The sequence below is a fragment of the Haliaeetus leucocephalus genome, unplaced genomic scaffold (genome assembly GCF_000737465.1).
Source record: "Haliaeetus leucocephalus isolate CR32 unplaced genomic scaffold, Haliaeetus_leucocephalus-4.0 Scaffold626, whole genome shotgun sequence".
Taxonomy (NCBI): Eukaryota; Metazoa; Chordata; class Aves; order Accipitriformes; family Accipitridae; genus Haliaeetus; species Haliaeetus leucocephalus.
Window position 1 is genome coordinate 2,099,090 of NW_010973062.1, and position 22,329 is coordinate 2,121,418.

General features: G+C 38.3%; 2 protein-coding genes across 3 annotated transcripts in view; one reads left to right on the forward strand and one right to left on the reverse strand.

The window, feature by feature from the left end:
• Positions 1 to 22,329, forward strand: part of UBAC2 (UBA domain containing 2) — a 102,679-nt gene that overhangs the window by 45,967 nt on the left and 34,383 nt on the right. The window contains exon 5 of the mRNA XM_010578297.1: positions 20,943 to 21,066. Coding sequence (XP_010576599.1) covers positions 20,943 to 21,066 — 124 coding nt within the window. The remainder of the gene's footprint in view (positions 1 to 20,942; positions 21,067 to 22,329) is intronic.
• GPR183 (G protein-coupled receptor 183) lies at positions 1,785 to 11,604 on the reverse strand. Of its 2 annotated transcripts, XM_010578295.1 has the most exons (3): positions 11,498 to 11,574; positions 7,868 to 8,057; positions 1,785 to 3,317 (listed from the first exon to the last, which is right to left on the reverse strand). In XM_010578295.1, the coding sequence occupies exon 3, from the start codon at positions 3,278 to 3,280 to the stop codon at positions 2,213 to 2,215; it is 1,068 nt and encodes a 355-aa protein (XP_010576597.1). In that variant the 5' UTR covers positions 3,281 to 3,317; positions 7,868 to 8,057; positions 11,498 to 11,574; the 3' UTR covers positions 1,785 to 2,212. The 2 variants fall into 2 exon arrangements, with proteins under 2 accessions (XP_010576597.1, XP_010576596.1); XM_010578294.1 differs by lacking the exon at positions 7,868 to 8,057 and having other exon boundaries at positions 11,498 to 11,604.

The following is a 22,329-nucleotide window of genomic DNA, read 5'->3' on the forward strand; positions in this document are numbered from 1 at the left end:
CTGGTTGAGAACGTTGATGCGTGTTTGTGAAAAACAAAGTCTAAATTTGAAAATAACAAAATTGCTAACGTAAGAAAACAGGGATAGAGAAACATTTTCAATACAGATCTTCACTTTGTTTCCACTTAGAAGAGAATAGGTATCTGCATTATGTGGTGCTGTAATACATGAGTTATATTTTACAGACAAATATAAAAAAGACTTCTTGCCTTTCAGGTTTTATAATCACAGTTAGATGAAACACATATCAAAATTTAAAAAGAAGACGTTAGTAGAATAAAATGAGCTTGTACTGGTGTGATGTTAGTAATACATACATTTTATTTCTACAGTTTCTAGGTATTCATGAGTGGTCTGTCGGTATTTTTTTCAGGTCATCATTTGCTTACTCCAGTAGGAACAAATTCTTAAATAATATTTTAAAATAGTTTATTAAAAAAGCTGACAAGAACAGAACTGCTATAGCGTACAGAATTAAGGAGAACTTCTGTTAAGAATTATTTTTCTTACTCTGTTTTTCTTTAGTTGCATAGTGTCTTTTGTAATTAGAAACTCAAGTTTGACAATCTAAGTGGTATGAAATATAGGGTCTTTTGCATTTTCTTTCCCATAAGAAAGTACTTGTTAATTTAATGTTTCCGTACTGCTGTTCAGATATGACCCTTCCATGTTTGCAGGTAGGCGGAGGTCAACACGTGAGGAAGGAAGGAATTGCAAAGATGACAAATGTAACTGTGTTTGTCTGACTTGCAGTACAACCTCAATTCCAGAGAGATACAGCTGCAATAAATAACATTTATTATGATATCTGGCATAGCTTTTACCAGTAATTATCAGGCGCTCTTTAATTTTCCTTTTCCATCACAACCTCATGGTGCAATTACCGAGTTGTGCTGGCAGATGAAGGTATATTACTAAGATAGAAGACAAAAGAAAAGACGGGGGGCCAGGAATGAAGTGGGGAAGGAAACTGACACATGACGGAAGGGCACGACAGCAGGAACCCAGGGCTTGCATCCTGGATACTCAACTGGTATTGAGCCGATTCCAGCAGGATGCGTTTAAGTCATTTGGTCTCTTTGCTGGCCCAATTTCAGTGTGCCCAAAGGGATCCCGCTTACGCTGTATGAAGGCGTGATGGGAAAGCTTGTTCTTTCCCAGCCAATCCTGCTGTTCTCTTTTATTGATCTCTCTGGTAAACAGCGCTTAAAAAGAGGTGGCCATCTCACACCATCAGAATTAACCCATTGATTTACTTTTTGGTGGCTTCAACTGTGAACATTTATTCCCGTTTCCAAAATGTTTGTCTTGTGTCCATGTCTGACTTCAGCAGAAGTTCTGAAGAACCCTGTATCACTGCAGTTCTCACTGAAACAGTGCAGTTTTCATATTACAGTCTCCTGTTTCAACTTATTTTTTGTGTTTATAAATAATTTATATACAACTAGGGTAGAGGCTCATTACAATACACACTAGAAAGAAGAGTTCTCCTTTAGGAAAAGGAGTAAAGAGATAATACACCTTGCAAAGATGAGTGATTTAACATACGGGAGATACTCAAGTGTTGGGGAGGACCAAACAGTTCATTAACTTTTCATCTATTACTTTTGACAATGTTATCTGTGTGGATTGTCCAATAAGACATTTGTGCTCCAAATACTATAAAATGCAGTTTCACCTCCAAAGGGCTATAAACTCGGCACTGGTGATAGTCACGTGTGCACAGAAATTGTCCGTTTTATCTCAAAGTTTGATTTCTTTTCCTTGTGTGACTTGGCTAACAAAACCATTGCTGTAATTGAAGCTCAGCTAGAGGTCTTGCAATTTTCAGATGTTCTGGTTGTAGTCAGTCTGAATTGTAAGCTGTTGGTGTTTAATCCTTTCTCAGACACCCAAACTGTGAATCAAGTCTTTGCTTGAGTTAATAACATCCAGGCATACATATGTGCAGTATGGAACTTGAACATTCACAGTGGTGCATATTTCCTGGAAAAAATAATGAGATCAGTCAAAATGATACAGCTAGGAAATTATAATGCCGAGTTTTCCTGCTGACCTGTGACAATTCTTTTTCAGTCCAACATCACTCCTTGATTTCCTGACATCCTGAAAAACAGAATCTTACTTAAGCTGCTGTACAGGGACCACTAAGAGTTTTTACTGTGGACCCTGGATTTTTAAGCTTACTCCGCTATGGTGTGTACTACAGACTTTATTTTTCAGGTAGCTTTCCATTGGAAGATTTTGCAAGTGTCATCATTTGCGTTTCTCCCACATCACGTGAGCTTTCTTCGTGATGTGACCTGACAGCACTTGAAATTGATACACTCACTTGTCGTCTCAGTATTTTCATTACAGTTCTCTTGTATCCTTTGCATGCAAAGAAATAGATGAAAGGATCTAGGCAGCAGTTAAAATTCATCAGAAACACGGTATAATGGAGTGACTTCTGGAAAATTTTCTTTTCAGTGCACGAGGGTTCATTCTGCAGCTTCTTAATCATGTGTTTTATGATTGCAACATGATAAGGGGTAAAGCAGATGATGAACACTATAATTACAAATATGATTGTATTGATGGCTTTTTTGTTTATCCCTGATTTTTCAGTCAGTGGATTTTCCTTGGCCGTTTGAAAAAGTTTGCAGCTAATTTGAGAGTAACAAAATAGTATAATCCCCAGGGGAATAAGGTACCCTACTAAACAGGCAGCAAGCAGTATAAATGGTAGATGTGCTATTTTTTCAAAGTTTGGATATTCCATACATGTAGTCCTTTCTTTTTCTTCCTGTGACATGGGTTGTATAAGTAATGGGAAAGTTTGACTAAATACAAGAAACCAGATAAAGACACAAATGCCCTTGGCATATTTAATCCTTCTGATCTTGTATCGGAAGGGGTGGACAACAGCGAAAAACCTGTCAATGCTCAAACATGTCATGAAGTTTACACCTGCGTAGGTGTTGATATAGAACAAGAGAGCCGTTATTCGACATAATGCTTCTCCAAATGGCCAGTGAAATCCCAGGGCGTAGTAGGCTATCCTTGTAGGCAAGGCGATACAGAACAGGAGATCGGAGAAGACGAGATTTGTTGAATAGAGGGTAGTGGAGTTGATCTTCTTTCTGTTTTTAAAAATGACGGTGAGGGCAATGGCGTTTCCAAGCACCCCAAGAATTAAGATGGAGCTGTAGAAGACAGACAGTAGTATCCGTGCTGTATCTTTATGCTCATATAAGTCACAGGTGGAACTGTTTGTCTGAGAAGCTGTGAAAGTGTCCATTTCTGTAACCACTGTTGTTGCAGGAAGCTCAGTAGACCTAACATGAAAAGAAAACCAAAAGAGAACATTTTGTAATAAACATAGATAAACTTCTTCTGCATAACAACGGCCAACCTCTGTTGCAAAAAGCAAGATTGTAAAAAAATGAAATGAAACTTCATTATGGTGAAATACTTTCCAAACCTCCTTCTGAAAACAAACAAAAAGATGGCTCTTTTTGGCTTTTCTGTTTTCATAGAATGGGTTGGGTTGGAAGGGACCTTAAAGATCACCTAGTTCCAACCCCCCCGCCATGGGCAGGGACACCTTCCACTAGACCAGGTTGCTCAAAGCCCCATCCAACCTGGCCTTGAACACTGCCAGGGATGGGGCAGCCACAACCTCTCTGGGCAACCTGTTCCAGTGCCCCACCACCCTCACAGTGAAGAATTTCTTCCTTACATCTGATCTAAATCTACCCAGTTTAAGTTTAAAGCCGTTACCCCTTGTTCTGTCACTACGTGCCCTTGTAAAAAGTCCCTCTCCAGCTTTCTTGTAGGCCCCCTTTAGGTACTGGATCCTAGTTCCTTCTCTCCTGAAAAGAAATCAGACAGGAGGCAAAATAATAAACCAGGGATGTAATATATTTGGAAAGTGAAGTTTATAGATGTTCAGGGGGTGGGAGACTGTTTAAAGCAATCTGAGGGGAGAAAGGAGTGTGAAGAAACCACATGTTAAAGGATCATCGTAAGTCCCCAAGAGTCAGACAAGCAGACAAAATCTTTTAAATGTGTTTCAGTTAATTTTTAGGGAGTTTTTGTTTCTAACAATTCACGTTGTGATGGTTTAAATCGTTTAGAGAAACTAAATTTTTTCAGTGTTCTTATCATATTGGCATTATAATAATTCAGCTTTTTTTAACACTAGTTTTAAGAATTGGCTTTTGGAATCTAATTCAAATATTGTTACATAGATAAATTCTTAAGACTACAACTTTAGTCACTCTTCAGTGGTGCTGCAAAAGAGAGATAACCCAGCTGAAATATTTTACATGTTGTCAATTTAGCAGATTTTAGAAATTGTTTAACCTGCACAGTCAGAAGTAGCATGGAAGAGCTGCATAGTGGCAGTGATTTGGGGGACTTAAAAGTATAAAAAATGATCCGGTAGAATTTCAGAAACGGAAAGGACCCCATCCTGTTGATACCACTTCCAGTGCAAAATATTTCTTAGGTGTGTTGTTACCTGACAGTTGCATAGTGTAAGCATAAATGTCAGAAAGGATGGGGCATCTAACATTACTCCTTAGGCAGCTGTTCTGCAAAATGGTGCCTCTTGGAGGCACCATTTATGGATTAAAACAGCAGTCAAAACAAGATTGCTTTTGCTTTAATGCAGAATACTATCTGGAGATAAAAGCTGTTGTAACCTGAGTTTTAAGTCCATCTGGTACCTTTAATTAAAATGTCTAGGTTAGTTCTGAGGATCTGCCTTTCAACACATAATATTTACAAACAACTGTAGCCTGTTGTACCTTAAAAAAGTCTTTCTGGAAAATATCTCTCAGTTTTAAGGGTTTTAAGCTATGCATTTTAGAAAGTATTCATTATCCTTTTATTAACTTGTGAAAGCATTAGAAGGTTAGTATCTTCTTTCAGTTTTGAGGAGATTGTCCTACTTGTTTCAAGTTACTCACAACTAATGTACCTGCAACACATACTGTATTATAAGTCTGATGAGACTTCTGGCTAGGTTAGCAGAGGTGCATGAGGTTCTCTGTAAACAGTAAACCTGCGGGTAGTGGATGATGTGTATTAGAATACATAAATGAGTTATATTACATACGTTTAAGGAAGAAATTTAGCATCCAGGTAGTATAGTAAGTGTATGTTTGCTGTGTTGCACAGGCAGTAGGAAAGACAGATGAGTGATTTCTGACTGATAGATGTACGATGTTCTGATTGTTAGATACCCGTGAAGTATGTACCGTGTGTCAAGATGTGGGAATACTGCATTCAGGGTTGGAAGTCAAATCTGAAGTGGGAGTTTTGTGGTTTTAATAAGGGAATTAAACTGGTAAATAGCAAGTCCAGCTGTAGTTCAGACTTAAGAAAGTCTGGAATTTTGTGTTAGTTGTATCTGCATCGTTCACAGTATCTTGGTGTTAGTGTGTTTGATGATTGATTAATGCAGTAGTTATTACCCTGAGGACAGTTCTGGTATAATTTCCTTCCATTTCATCTTTTCACTAATAGAAGCCTGTAGGGTGGCTCTTGTTTTATATAAGTGTAACAGACTGCTTTTTGCAGAAGATGGCGTGGGTTTTGTGTAGGCACCTGGATAACAGTCAGTGAGGTATTTTCTTTTCTTTCTCTTATTTAAGTGCTTCTGATTACCTGTTCACCCTCCCAGCGTGACATCTATCTTGCACTCATCTCTTCCGTGAAATTTAGGTAAAATCATTTCTTAAACATAAGTAAGGAAGGATAATCTAAGATTTATGATAAACAGTTCTATTGCAGTAGCTAGCTACAGCATATCACTGCATAATTTTATTTTCACTGTAAAGTTGTAATAGTTTTGGTTCGTAAATGATGTGCATAATTGTCAAGTCCATCCATTTGTCTTTCTATAAATGTTTGTAAAATGTAGAATATCTATTATACAAACACATTTAACTATGGTTTAAGAAAAAATCCATAATTTCAGTGAAATACTTTTTTTTTTAATATTAAGAGTAGAATTTCCTAAAATGCATGTTACCTAATTTTGTGCTATGAAGTCGGATCTTTAATTCATTCAGAATAAATTCTATCCAGAATCTAATAAATTCATGTAGAACTTGTTGTTGCTCAAAATAGGATGTTCACCCTCGCATAAAACCACGGCTATATTGAGAAGTAGTCCTAGCTGAGAGAGAGTTTGTGTCTATCCATGGTGGTAGCATGGGTATACGTGGGGAGCAGTTCCATGGCAGGACAAACCGGCCACAAACAGATGAGAAGAAGGCTGGAGGACCACAGCTCATGGGCCTTCCAGGGCAGCGTGCACGTCAGCTAAGCTACGCTCCTTGATAGAGGATGTCAGCAGGCTCTTCTGCCTGCTGTGGGAATCAGCCCTGGGTGGGGAAAGCGTTCTTTTTGATCCTCTGTTATCCCCAAAATATTTTGGCTGTTAATGTAGGGAGCACATTTTATAATACTCTACATGAGTGTTAGTATTTTTCTCTATAGGTAGGTATGTATGGGCATTTTTGCCCATGATGTCTAGGTGCTATATTACCTGAATATATTTAATTTAAAAAAAAACCAACAACAACAACAAAAAACAACTGAGATGCTGTATCTGGTTTGGGGCCCAAACAGATGATGAAATTTATGCACATCACCTGAGCTATGGTAACGTCTTTGTACATCTGAGCTCTTACTGTTGTTGGATGAACTCCATTCACCTCTGCAGGTATTTCACCTTTTCTTGTCAATCTTGAACAGGGCTGCATTTAAAAAAACACTTTCTTTCTAAAAGGTGTCTAGACTGTTAAGGAAGACAAGACTTCTTTTTTAATCCTATTCCTTGTGTCAGGTTGCTCTTTATTTCTTGGCAGCAGTCATTAGTGATCAATTTATTATACATACAAAGCATATGACATCCTCCACAGAATGCATCTGAAAAAACAGCAACATGCCCATTTTGCGTACTTTTTGTGTGCTTTGCATTCTTGGAGCAAAAATGGAGAATGTTACCTCCTTACTGCTGCAAACCTCAGACTAGAAGGACTTAATTCTTACTGATTTTAATGAGCTGTGTGTCTGAATACCTTGTGAGAACATGGCCATTTACGGTCCCAAATCCAGATGCACCGTTGAAGCTACCCTCTAGAATCACTACCAAAATGTTTGCTCCTCTAGGTTGTTGGATTAAATACCCTTCCTCAGTGGCTTTCTGAGTTTATTAATGATACTATTTTGAAGTATATACTTGAAAAAAAGATAACATTAATTTACCTTACCAATTTAATAATTTTAGAAAACATTGTCACATTTTTTTGTCATAGAGGTACATGCAAAATTTTAAGGCATAAAGTATTTAAAATTCCTGTCTTTATATTGGTATTGTAAAGAAGATTGTTCAGATTTTTGTTTTCTGAGTCTGCAGACACGTGATGCTCAGCGACACAGACCACTTACTCATTTAATGGGACCTCCTGTGTAATCCAGGTTATGTTATTATTTTAGTTATTTGTTATGGATTCCACTAACTTTTCATTTAAAGCATATTTTCTAAAATGCTGTTTGGTCTTGATTTAGAGAACTGAAGAGAAAGCAAATTAGCCATTTGTACTGTAGTTTTTGGTCAGTCAACCGCCCTGTTAAAAAATGTGGCTGTGTCTTGTTCAAAGTTCTCTAAAATTAATCTGCAGTTGCTGGTTTTGTTGAGCCTTTCCCCTTTATACGTTCTCACGTTTTGGCAATTCAAGGTGAAGTTCTCAAATGTCTCATCACAAGGCAAAATAATCCCGTGACGCCAGTTCTAACCTCAGCTTAGTCCCACACAAGAAATGGGGTTCCAGGTGCCTCTTGGTATTGGTGTACCTGGAAATATACTCACCACCACGGCCCTGCTTTTTCTGCTCGGTTGATTAGGTATCCGAGATAGAGTTGTGTAGCATTGCACTGGAAGCTTGGGAAGTGAGTTCGCTGTGATCCTGGAGTACTTCTCAGATTCACTGTGTCCTAGGATATCTCCAGTCTAGGGGCATGACCATTGCTCTCTGCTTCTAGCTGGGAGGACCTTACGCCTGGGAGAGTTTAAAATTAATTTTAATGTTATGCCCAGGCTTACGACCAGTGCAGGTTGTTCTTTATTGTTCTCTCACTTGCTGTTTTTTAAGTCTTAGCATTGTATTTGCTTTCTGACCACCAATGGAAAAAAAAAATATTTTCTTTAGCCAATTACTTGATGAGATTTGTTAGCTAGCCAGCTTTTAGTCTATTCTGTGTGCTCTCTTGATATTTGATAGCAATAGTATCCACTTGGGGAAGAAAAAACACAGTACCCTGTCAAGCTGGTAACAAAATCTAGCATGTCTGAAATCTGTGCAGGTGCCTTTTTAAGCCAATTTTGTAATCTCATCAAAGAAGGAAAAGAAGTTGTTTTAGGAGACTGGTTTTCTGTGAAAACATTTGACTAGCATCATTCATTTGTTTTACATTTATACTGCAGTATACAAAAGCCCAGCTCAGAGCAGAGTCCCCGCTGCAAAAGGTGTTTGTCGAACAGAATGGTGGCTCCAGTCTGGAAGTACTACATAATCCAAAGCCCTGGTTCATAAAGATGTTCATGTATGATGAGCTTTATATGTAGTATCATAATGTTACATGCTTTTAACTATTAACAAGCATAGACTTAAATGATGAGCCAGCAATTGCAGTGTTGCAACCTTAGATTACACGGGTTTGGACTATGTGCAAGCAGTGATAAAGGCTCTCTGTATGCAAAATGAGTTTTCTTCTTGTTCTCATCTCCTGCTTTTGCTGAAGAAGCACCATCTCATCTGTCTTTTCAGCAGAACAGGGAACATGTAGAAGGCTGTAACTGTGTATTGTAATCTAATGTGTGATTTGTCTGTCTCTCGTCATAATTTTCATTCTTTGGAGATGAATCCCTGGTCCATCTGTCCAGTAGCTAATTTAAGAGGCATACTAATTAAGTTCTTGGAAAGGCACAGCAGATCATTAGAAAGATCTCTCCTGGCTCTGTAGGTAGTATGGTTTAGTCACTTTGAGATGGACAATATTTCTTTAACAAACAGTATTGGGGAATAATGTTGTTTATGTACACATAAAGAGTGTAAATGATTTAAAAGGAATGGTTGGGAAAGAGACTTCTCTTTCCCTGCAGTGCCTGACCTGAGGATTTACTGAGCTTGCAGTCCTCTGTAGGTGTTAAGCTGTCTAAGTCTTACAGTTTCAAAACAGTAGAAGATGGGCAATATGCAGTGCTGTGGTTATGTAGGTTTAATTTTTACCTTAATCTCTAAAATTAATTGTTTTCTGTTGACCAGTCATATTTACTGTTTGAATTTCTAATTTACCGTACAAGTGATCTTCATCACAGAGTGTTTTCTCTGAGAAAAAGGCTTGATTCAACCAAGTTATGTATGTTAAAAAGTGTGCATGCTAAGTTGCATAGTAGAACATACTGTTAGTTTAGAAAGAACATACACCTAAGGTACCTATATCTAGGTGTATGTATTGGCAGCTTGGGAGCTGCATGTGGTTTAATAAAAGCTGAGGCAAGAGACAGGCGTGTCCTAAAGCTTCCTGTTCTTTTCTAATACTTTAATACTCATACGCTTCTAGTGCATTATGTTAATTTATCTTGTTTCAAAAGCTGTTGAGTTTTGTGTACTAAATGACAACGAGTAGGCCTAATGACCTGAAGACTGAATCCCCAGGTCACAACCCACAGCTAATTTTGGTGAGAGAGTTTCCAGGCTAGTGCTCTTATTCTTCCTTGGTATAGACCCAAATTCGTTGGAGTACTAAAGCCAAATTTGTAAGCCACGTGTCAGAGAATCCGAAGTATGCCTTTCATGAATGAAATTGTCTTAATGATGGCTATGAAGAATTATAATATTCTTTAAGTGCTTAACAAAATTTGCAGATGCATACGCTGTGGGTGGGATCTTTATGGTCCTGCTTTTATCTATTACTACAGATTTTAAAAAGTTGTACGACAGTTACTTTTGGCACTTAAAAATAGTAGCAGCTACAGTAAGCGAAATGGAAATAAAGAAGTTGAGTTGAAATGCTGCATAACTAGTTAAAAAGTGGAAGTCATCTGAAGTGTACATGTCTTGCTGTTATCTGTTAGATCTCTGTTTCCAAATGTGATCCGTCCTATGAAAAGTGTGAGAACTATCTAACATAAATCATCTCTGCCAAAGATGCATGTTAATGTGAAGAGCTGTGCTGATGCAGAGATGGTTATCCTTCCTTTGGTTTACTTGCCCGAGTATACTGAATGTAAAAAGGAGAGAGCCTAAAATGTAGCAACTAAACAAAATAAAAAGCTGAGCCACTGACAATTACATTCCTACAAGCAGAAGAAAAAAGGAGTCAAATAATTATTTGTATTTTAGTACTAGAAAACATGCACACCTGTTTATATGACCAGTACAGGTGCAGTTTTTAATTTTAGGGATTACAACTTCAGAACTCTAGCTTAAATTTGTTATTCATTACATGGATACAGATTCCTCAATTTTTCGAACAGAAAGGGATGAGATTTGAGCTTTTAAAGACTAATTGCCAGGTAAGTTTTCAGTTCCCTCATCTCTTCAGGAGGAGCCATGAAAATGTTAGACAGATCTCTTGTATTCCGTGCTTAAAGGCATGCATGCCGTCTCTGTTTTTTAAGATAAATAATAGTTGAGTTGTTGTCTGTTAAACAGTCTATCTTGTTTTGCCAGTATAATGGGAAAAATGGATCCTTTTTAATTGGGAAGATGTATAAAAATCGTACCACTTTTAATATTTCTTCAGCTTTGTGGCATGAAGATCAGTAATAAGGAGAAAGACATTTGGTGATTGTGATTCAGAAAAAGAATTCCTTCTGAAAACTTTGAAAGAAATGTGTGTCAGAAGGTAAAAGAGGAATTAGCTTGTAAAACTTTGAATTCTTAAAATATACTGTTGCAATATTTAGGCGTGAGAAGAGTGACTGAGTTCTTGAGCTGATAGTAAAGGCTGTTTCATAGGCAAGAAGCACATGTGATAGAGCAAGCTATGCATTCATGACCATAGTATGGATTTGTTTAAGGCTGCAAGGTTTGGTGAATGACTTAAGATACTTCCCTTACTATTTGTACATCCGTTATTTCTGCATTAGCATAATTTAAATTACTACTGCTAAAAAAATTTGATACTACATTAGCTTATCCAGTGTTTCCCTGTGATTGCCGAAAGGCTGTGTTATAAAAAAGGGCTTGAAATAACTTGTTGATGCTGTGGGTCAACAGATCCTTTAAATAAAAATTAACTGGCAGCATATTAATGTGTAAACATAAAATATCACAGAATTTCTTCCACGAGCCTTGTCTCCCATTCAAAGATCATTTATCCTTCCTACCACATGAAAATATTCAGTATAATGCAAAAAAGAAATAATCTTTCTGGAATTGTTTGCTGTTGTTCAGTGAAAAAATTTTAAAAGTTAATTCTTTTCTGTACTTACATATCTGTAGCTTCTTGGATCCTTTGAGCAGTTAAGGGCATTAGCAGGATGGCTTGACTGCGAAAGTTTACCCTCGCACATTGTTTTCAAGACTGATGACGTGAGTCTCTTTTGTGGGAGGCGTAGGTTTTTTCAAGTGCTTAAAAAAACCCGTGTTTGTATGCTGGTCTTGATTTGCTGCCTACTGTTTTATGGGATGTGAAAGCATCTATTTTTAATCCTTTTACAATTAGTCTGTTCAAAGAGAGTAATTAGAAACAACCCTCCTGCCTCCTCCCTGACGTTACGCATTACTGACTTTCATAGAAGGGACTTTACCCAGAGGTTTGCTTGACTAACTGTTGACCAACTAAAATCCCTGAGTGAAAAACTTTGTTTATATGCCATTTGCATTTAAAAACAACTTAAATTTAGTTTGTAGCAAAGAACTGTATGATCACTACATGCTTTAAAACTGCTTCTTACTGATCAAATCTGACAGAGCACAAGCAAACCTCAGAACTGAGGCATACTGAGATACTGTGTAAAAACAGACGTCTCGACAGCCTGTGTACATTCCCAGCACTGTTTTAGTATCATAATGATGAGGCTTTACAGAAATGCCCTTTGAAAATATATAAGGGAGTAGAAGAGCTCTGGTGGTTTGAGAGATTAATGAGGATGTGTGCCTTTGTAAGCCATTTATTGCATTTTGAGCAAGGATAACAGTAATAATAATACACATGTAAGGTAAACACATTAAAGATAAAAAGCTTTTAAAACACATGTCTGATTCCCCTAAAATGATATTGATAAGAATGGGCAGCTAGGGAATAGGAAAGGAATGGGATATCAAATTGTGAGGTAGCCCGTTGTTACCTGGAATAACATTGTTTCTGGGCAAAGAACGTTGATCTAAGAGTTAATTAGTGTGTTTGTTAAGAGGGTTTTGGAGATCAGAGATAGATGGAAAACCCTGTCGTTTGCTGTTAGAGGCTGTGGTTGAGAGTTACCTGGGATTTTCCCCCAGAACTCATACTGATCGTTCATGACTGCAAAAGACTTTATCTTTAAAGTGGCCTCATTTAGTGGCCTGATTTTAAAGAACCAGCAAGTAGGCATGATGATGTGTCCAACCCATGGTGGCTAGAATGCCTCTTTGCAAACGTTAGGGCTGTGTTCACGGTGTAAGCCTTTGCTGACGTCGTAGTGTTGGAGGTGTGCAGACATATGATCTCAACTAGCATGTCCATCTCATCAGAAAGCCTAAAGTCAATGCAGATCTGATGACACAAAGTTAAACTTTACTAAATGTACCTTGTCTTACAGAAAATGTTTTTGCTATAGCAGAATGAAGTAGAGCCTTGTGAGCTAGTTTTGTGGCTACTTGGAGCATTTGGTTGGCACTGTACACTGATTTTTCTGGTGCTGAACTTGCAGTGCAGACATGGCTTGATTCCCCTTAGATGCCAGGGAGCTGAAGGGCTCAATCTAGGGCTTTCAGCTCCTCAGTTTTTATGGGGCATATATCTTTTAACATGAGATTCAGAAAGTCTTTGAGAGAACTTACTGGTCTTATTCTGGTTTTTTTTTTTTCCTTCCTTGTTTTTGAATTATTTTTTAATTATTCAGCTTCATCACAGAGTAGAATCTCTTTAAATGATGTAATGAGAATTAAAGACTATTTAAAGGGAAATTGCACAGGGAGCTTGCTTCATATGTACACAAAGTTATACTGCAATGTAGTTGCCTGTCTAGCAGCAAAAATATGTAGTGGAAATGGGAAATCTTGACATACACAGGCATGTAGTAGTCTTCACTCAAGGGCTGACATTAGTACCACAGCTTCATATTAAAGGAAATGTTTATTTCAGTATAGTCTTACCATTATAAAATAATGCCAATATGCGTTTCCTGCTCCGATCTGATAAAATATTGCCTTCCTTTGATTAAGATACATTACTAGATTGTACCCGTTGAGTCACACTGATGTATTAGCTACCAATCCAGCCTAGCATGATGTGATGTTAATTGCTTGAGCTAAATGATAGAGGTTGCATTCTTTCACTTGCTATTTATCCTTCTAGCTATTTGTTTTCTGTTCTTACACAGCTGCTGTTTCTCCAATATCTGTTTGGCTGTCCCAGGATTTGAACATTTAAACCAAGAAATTATGTGCTTCAAAACGCGTGATATATGTTTGGTTTTACCGTTTGTGTGCAAAAGTTTACTGTTTTGCTTTTGGCATGCAAGGAGAGTAATGTGTAAATTAATATACTAATTTGTTACTTTCAGAGGTGGTGACATCAAAGGAGTGCAGCTAATATTTTGACCAGTATGTTGTGGTGCCTGTGGTGATTTATTTTCTGTCTGCTTACTTAGTCCCTACTCTATTTGAGCAGTTTACAAATGGTACTGGATTTAACTTTACAATTCCATATCTAGCAAGCTACTACCCAAGGTAAGAAATGACTTCTGAATTACACAGGGTGTTTATGGATCAACCAGAAAATGAATCCAGACAGCCTGTTTCTTAACTGCAGAACTGCCTTTCCTTCTAAAAGTAACTCCTTTTGTTTTCTGGGAGACATGTCAGGTGTCTAGAACTAACCTGTAGCTGAATTCTGTGGTTTTTTGAGGACAAACATGATTTCTCAAGTGACTTGAGTTAGAGGAACAGTAAATGATGACTCACCAGTGAGTCACAGTAACTCTGTGGAGGCCAAATAAAATGTGTTAGGTTAATCTAGATGAAGAAGAAGAAATTAAGCACCCAAGTCTTAATGAATTTAGGACACTAAAAATTTCAATACAGCTATTAAACTGCACCTCCTCAACAAAATACTCTGCCATCTAAATCCCTTCAATGTTTCTCCGCACCTTCATGTCTTCTGCCTAGCTCCAGTTTCTGTGCCAGATTTAGCCGAGTATAGGATTCATTGGGAGCCCCTGCCTTTTAGAAAGGTGCAAGCTCCTCTCTCTGGCTGAACTCAAACTCTGGTTTGGTTAATAGGATCAGTTGTGAAAGCAAAGCTACCTGGTAAGCTCCCACCATCAATCACTTGCTGCAGACATCTGATGCAGAGCAGCAACTGTCAGTGGGTGAGCATGGGTAACTAACTCTGTAACACCTAGCTGACACTAATAACTTATCAGTTAAGGGTAAATAGTTGTCCCTGTGATACTGTACTCATTTGTGGCACAGGGTTTGGCCAGCCATTCCTATACCGCTCCATCGGTTTCGTCTGTATCTCCATACTTTGGCCTTCGCATGAATGGCAGCATGCTAATCATATTTAAATAAAGGACAGGGACCTTGATTTAAAAAATAAAAATAAACATTATCTTCGCAGTGGCGTACCTGAACAATTCTTTGATGGTCTGCAGTAATTGCTTCCCTGAGGGCAGTACAATGTGAATGCCTAACTGAAGAAATTTTATGTTGTGTATTGCAGCAACCTGGTAGATTAGAAATGGTCGGGTACTGTAAGTCAACTTTGCACAACAAAGGTTGAGGGGAGATAGGATTAACTGATCTTTTTAGGAAAAGCTAAAGAATAATGATTGCATATGTTAGCATCTTATTAATGAGGAATAAATTAAAACTGAAATTGGAAGAAAGATTTTAGTCAGCAGAAGAGGAAAGGTCTATATTAGCTCACCAATGGGAAAGGGAACTTGAAACTGGTTTACAATGGAGCTGAGCAGTTTACAAAATAAATTGTTGGATGGTCTTGGCATTAAAAAATAAATGCCATGATTTTAGGAGAGGTGGGTGTCTGACTGCTGTCTTCATGAAGGGATTGTAAAGCATTTGGTTGGTTGGTCGGTCTCATATTTTAATGAACCCGAAGTTGCAGTAATTCTGCTGAGATATCTGTGGATCAGAGGAACCTTTATTTTCCCCTCAAGATGCACAACTTCAAATTTTGTCTTGGTTGTTGGGGGTTTTTTCTGCTTTCTTCCTGCATTCCTGTGAAATACTGGCAGTTAGATACACGAGTATTGGGTAACGTACCCTAATACTTCTGCTGGTATTGAGAGGCCTCAGGCACTGGGATGTCCTGTTCCCCTGTAGTGGAAGGGTTGGGTGCAATAAATGGTTCCTTTGAGTCCTGGGCTCCATCAGGCAGAGGATCCCAACTATCAAGGGTGGTCATATTCCAGGGAGCTACCTCATTTTAAGGAATATTACTAAGAATGTTTAACATTTTCAGAATGAAGGCTGGCACCTTAAGTGTAATATGACAGTGTCTGGACAGTCTATAGGAACTCAGAGCACTGAAGTAACTTCATAATTACATAAGTACATATTACATAATGTACGTAATTACAAGCGCACTGTTTACATGCTCTGTATTATCTGCAGCTGCTTTTACAACTGATATTTTTAGTTCCCCCAAAAATACATGGTTGCGAATTTGTCACGTTAATGTTTTTATGAAGAACTTAAATGAAGAAAAATACAGCACCACAGTTAGTAAGTGTAGTGACTCATTCTGAACAGGTGGTTATTTCTGCAAGTTTAATCCCGCAGAACTTCCATTAACAACAGCAGATATTTTTGCAGAAGTAACATTTGGCTTTCTACCTGTTTGTTCATACATTTTAGAACCATTTTTTCTGTATTTTGTGCGTATATTTACTAATGTTAAAATGTTTTATTTTAATCTGCATTTAATATTCACCATTTTAAAATTTAAGTAGCATGTTTCTCTTACAAGAAGTACTTGCCCCTGATTCTTTCTTCTCTGCCAGTCGTTTCTACATCTCTGGTTTATTTTTTTCAAGGTTATTGTTTCTTCAGGTTGTTGGGTTTTGTTTTTTTTCCTCTCTGCAAAACCAATCTCATCACTTCATACCATGTAGAATGTTCCCATCTGGTCTGCTGTGTTTCTTTTTCATTGCAAATGTTGAAATTTAACATGCTCTTTGAAATGAGGATATAATTGTTGTAGAGCCTCTATTACAGTACACCTTTGGGATGGATATGGTGGCCATATAGAGTGTTCCAACTCTAGAATTTAGTCTTTTGGGTTTTAGAGCTTTCTGTTTTGTTTGAAAATTTTATTTTCTAACTCAGGACTGAAATTAACTTCCTAAACATGAAGTGGGCATAAACTCAGTTTAGAGTCAGCATGTATTTGTGTATATGGCCTTTCTTTGCACACAGACATCTCAAGTTTCTAGTAGAAGTTAATCATGGCACTGGAAATGTTTCTGATGTTCCTGATATTCTCATAAAATAATAAACAAAGGTCTGGGACAAAGGTCTCTGGAATAGGAGAGAAAGTATGGGAAAGTAGAGGAAAGGAGCTTAAAAGAGATGAGGGGAAAAGCAAAAATAAGAGGAAAAGAGTGAAGTGAAGGAAAAGAGAGAATTGAAGTAGTCCTTCAATAAGAGTATGTTCTCCACTTGTAGATGTTTAATCTGACTGTATGTTACCAAACAATTAATTAACATAATTAAAAGAACCAGCCCTTTTATTTGCAGTACATGGATGGATGTTTGTACCTGCCTACTGAAATACAGGAACAGAAATTCCTCCAATGATCATGAGCTTCGGGAACAGGGCTTTGATTATTCACAGAAGAATAGAGTAGCTTAGGTTTGGCAGGGCCACTGGCAGTCATCTAGTTCAACCCTGGGTTCAAAGCATGTCCAACATGAGCGAACAGGTTACTTAGGGCTGTGTGTCCAGGTTGTATCTCTGAGGATGGAGATTCTAGCTCCAGGCAACCTGCTACTGTACTGGACCATTATTACCCACGGCTGGACTTGTTCCAGTATATCAATGCCTTTCTTGAAGCGAGGAGCCCAAAAGTGGACACCATGATTCAGGTTCAGGCTCAGAAGTGCTGAGCAATCACTTCTCTTGGCCTGGTGACTACGTGCTTGGTAATGCAGTCCTGTGTGCGATTGACCTTTCCTGCAAGGGCGAACTGCTGATGAACATTCAAAGGGTTCTCCAGCTCCTTGTCTGCAAACCTGTTTTCTAGCCAGTCTATACTGTTGCACAGGGTTATTCCAAGGCAGGTGGAAGACTCCGCAGTTAGTTTTGTTGAACTCCATCAGGTTCTCGTCAGCCCATTTCTCCAGCCCATCAAGGAATAGCTGAATGAGGCCCTGCTCTCCCAAGTGTTGACTGCTCCTTCCAACTTGATGTTGTTCACCAACTTGCTGAGGGTCCACTCTGTCCCATCATCCAGCTTGTTAATAAAGACAGTAAATAGTGTTGGCCCCAGTGTGAATCCCTGAGGGAAGCTGCTGGTAACTGGCTGTTGCTTGGGCTTTGTACTGCTCGTCAGAAGCCTTTGAGTCCAGCAGTGCGCCCGGTTTCCCTCAAATCTGCTTATCCAGTCCATATCTCCCCAGTTTTTCTTCATGGACGCAAGAGGAGGCTGAGTCAAAGGCCATCCTAAAGGCAGAGCGTACAACATTCGCTGCCTTCCCCTTCCTTGTCCACAGCGCCGGAGTCACCCTTGGTAAATCCATATGGGGTATTAGCAATCTGTCTGTCATGTGGCTGGCAATGGCTTCTAGAGGATTTGCTCTGTAACTTCCCCAGGGACAGAAGTGAGGCTTGTGTAGCTACCTGAATCCTCTTCTTGCCCTCATTGAAGATGGGTGTGACATTTGCATTTTTCCAGTCATCGGGAACCTGCCCTGATCACCATGATGTTTCGGTGATGATAACATGGGCCATCTCCCTCAGCACCCTTGAGTTACATCCCATCTGGTCCCATTGACTCCAGTATGACCAGCTGGGCTCAAGAGCTTCCTAACTGTCTTCCTTTAGGGCAGGTGTTGCTTCAGTCTCGCAGGAGGCTTGGGGACCTGGGAGGCCCAAGGACAAAACTAACCAGGGAGAATTGAGGTGAAAAAGGCATGAAGTGCCTTGGCTTTTTTCATGTCCTTTGTCACTAGGTCCCTTTTTCCACTGGGCAATGGGTCCACGTTTTCCGTAGCTGTCCTTTTGTTGTCCCTTACTGTGTCAGTCATATTCTAGTATTGTTACGCAGGTAACTCCTCTGACAGACTCGTTGTAAATAAGCAGCATCTCCTTATAGATATTCTAAAACAAGGCATGAGTGATGTATAGAAAATTCTGAAGGCAACAGAAAAGATTAATTGAAATTTTCAAGGTAAAAGTATAGAATTACATAATGAAGGCTGAGGGCAAAAGTTTAAAATTAATCAGAATAAATTTTCACACACTGGAGTCACCTGTACAAATGAGTTTCACAAAATCTTTTGAAGGGCACTAGTTTTGACATTTTAAAAAATGATTCCTGAATGTGTATTTGTGTAATACCTATTTATACTAGATATGAACTCTGTCTAAAAGAAACACCTGATGTCTTTGGAGGCATATGTCTGTGGTGCCTACGAACTTACTGTTTTAGGAGAAAAGGTCCATCACTAGGTTTCCTCTAGGTCCTCTAGATTTTCAGATACTGAGCAGTGTCAGACACTGGACTTTGAATTATACATGTCACTACCCTCGACTGGGGTGGTGTTTTCTGTGGTCTCTGTTTACATTAATGGTGAATATTAACATTTAAGGAGCCTTTCAACATTCTCTAATCTCTTTTTTAAATGCACTTGCAGTCATGGGAAATTCCTTTTTGTACTTTCCCATCTTATGATTGAGTGCACTCTTGCATGTGAAATCTCTGTTTCTGAGTCACTATTTATCACAGGAGGAATAAAACCTGAAAAGCACACCACAATTTTGGTAATCCCTCAGGTCATTTGGTAAAAGTAGAAAGAAATCATTTAAAATTACTTTTCTAAGAAGGGAAAAGATCTTTTTTCTTTGTTTTTCATCTCTCTTCACTTAATAAAATCTGATTTACTTCAGTGAATATTGTCTACAATGGAAGCACTTCTGATGAATTATTTTTCTATGTGGCAGTCTTATAGCTCTGCCAATAGACTCCTACAACTTAAATAATTTAAATTTAAGAATGTGTTGTGTGTGTTTATACAGGTGTTTTCTGTTTATGTAAGAAGGATTATATGCAAAATTGAACATTTTTCAGTAGTTCCTGAGTTAGCATTCTCTATACATTCAAGTGCATCTGACTGTGTGTTAAATGGATGGTGCTAAAAATGTTCCTATAAGTAAGCTGTAGTTAAGTCCTCAGAGAGGAAGCTTTTCAGCAAGCTGAACTTCAAATATAACAAAATTATAACAAAATGCTCTTAAGCCACAGCCCATTAAATGAGCAAAAATAATATTTGAAGGGGTTTTTTTCATAGCTGTGGGTGTTGCATTTGGCAGTTATTCAGGAAATGTAAGTTTTGATGTTCAGACCGTCATTTCACATAGTATTATTCCTATCAGTAGTTCCTCCAGAAGGGAAATGTATTTTTGAGTGAACACTTCAAGTTATTTAGGTCCCGGTTTGTGCTATTTGCAGAATTCCAGCTAAGATCCCTTTCATGTAAAGGCCTGTGGAAACTGCAACTCTTGAAAGTTTTGATAAGCTGGTGAGCAGTGAAAAATTACCCCATGCAGCATCCCACACCTCTCAGACACAAGACAACACAGAATCACGGGCAAGGATTCAGCTGGGGGAGATGTGCACCTGAAGCGACCTTTTTTGTTCCCCTTCTCCATCCTAGGAAGTATTTTTGTTCTACAGTCTCTCACATTCATGCCTTTGGCATTGGTTCTGCTGTGGCCTCTGATGTTGTCATTAATACTTCATTCAGTTTTCTGGGTGTTTTACTGTGAGGAACACAGGTTTTGTATCTGGGTATAGGGATGAGATGCGCTAGTTTATGTTCACAGGTTCAATCTAGGTATCTGGAAAGGTGCTTGAGTCTTAAATTTCTGAAACTGCTTCCAGTGAGGGTTTAGAAACTTAATAAACATCTTATGCTGTGGTTAAGGTGAGGACCCTAAAGAAAGTTAGTTATTTGTAGGGCTGTGGAAGTCACTGGCATAGGGAAGTTAAATCAAACTGTTGATATTCCCATCTTAGATACTGCAGTCTATTGGCAATCCTGTAACACCTCAAGCCTGGGCAAATAATAGGAGCTTAATTTCATAAGTGAAGTCATTTCCATAACCTTTGGGAAAGGTATAATCCTCACCATTTGTCCATTTGAATCAAAGAGGTTTTGTTCTGATGCAGGAGACTACTGCTGTTCTTTGTGTGCTTTGTTTCGTAGAAAGTCTGCTAGTAGACTAAATATGCTGCCTTCTCTGCTGCTTCCAATCCTAAACATTTGGAAATAAGATACTTTTTGCCACCTGTTGTTCTCATTTGCTAATGAATCTATTATCCTGAATGCTGCCAGTTATCTAATCGTTGGTTCCCAAGGAACACCTTTGTTTGCAAGGTGGTTATTACATTTTGATTATTGCGTACTTAGGATTAATTCCTGTTTCTTGTTTTGCACTACTGTTGCTAGTATCATTCTTATTAACCATCTATATCTTTCTTTTTGCAGCTTGGGTCCTGTGTTTGCACTGTTCGTACCATTTTATTCCTCCATTCCAAGAGTGCAGGTGGCACAAGTATTAGGCCACTTTTCTATCACAAACAAGACACTGGTCTACATACTGGGTTTACAGGTATGGTATGTACTTGCTTGTTCATCTTTTAATGAATTACTAATGTAGTAATTAGTATTTCTGCACGTTCATCTATGCAGTTGTGATGCTTCCGCATGTATGATTCCACATATGTTTAGCTAGTGACTGTCCCATCAACTGAAATATTGAAAAATGTGTGTTGCTAGTATGCATTTCTACATGCTGAAGTGGTGGGCAAGTGATCTGTTCTTCCATTGTCTTCTGTCTTGATTGTCTTGCACAGGACATAATAATATAATAGACAATTCTACAATTTTTTTTTTGGTCAACAAAATGAACTAGACAAAAATAGATGAAAACAAAACCTGGTGATAAGGCATATGTATGTTTTTACCTTTCTAATTTGCTTGTATTCTTGATTTTGTTTATTTTCCCCTTGTCTGTTAGAGCTCAAACAAAGCTATAGAGTACAGTATTTTTCTATGGTAAGACTGTCGGTAAATAATCAAGGTTTTGGCTGAATTCCACTTTTATGTAAATTAATATTATTTGTATATCAAGCATTACCATGTGACAGGTAATTTAAAATAGTGTAATGTAGAGCACAGCAATATCATGTAGTATTATGTTAAATTTGAGTGGAAAAATATAGGTACTTGGTACAGAAAGGCAGTAATTGTTCAAAAAAAACAACAACAAAAAAACCCCATCAGCCTAGAAATGAACGGACACTCATGTCACAACCTGAATTATGAAACAGGAGATGTGCAAACTTATGAGAAATTATACTCATTTTTATATATTATAGGGACTGAAAAATAGCTCTAGCACTAGCAATGGAAAGCACCGTAGTTATGTGAAGCATGGTAGTGAGTATTTTAGAATGAATGGTCAGTTTCAGAATATTGTCTTGTGTCTCCACATGAACATTTCATTCATCCCTTTTGCTGTTCAGTGTTTGGATTCCTTCAGCTTCTGCTCCAACACCTTATTTTCTTGATCTTTCAGAAATCTTGTTTCCTCTCTTCCAAACCCATGAATACCACTATTATTCCGGTCTTTGGGCAAGCCATGATATTGTCTGAGCTCTTTTTCATCGTGTTCTTTGCCTTTTGCTTTCATACACACACCACCTTCGATACAGATCACTGCTGTTACTAATCACTGTGTCTTCGCTGGATCTTTCCCTGCTGCGTACAGAACGGTTGCTGCCATCACACAGAGGCTGAGGGAAAAGTCACTTGCCTTCTCCTCCTCTGTAAACTCTGCCCTTATCTCAAGTCACTCTTTCCATAGTCAGCA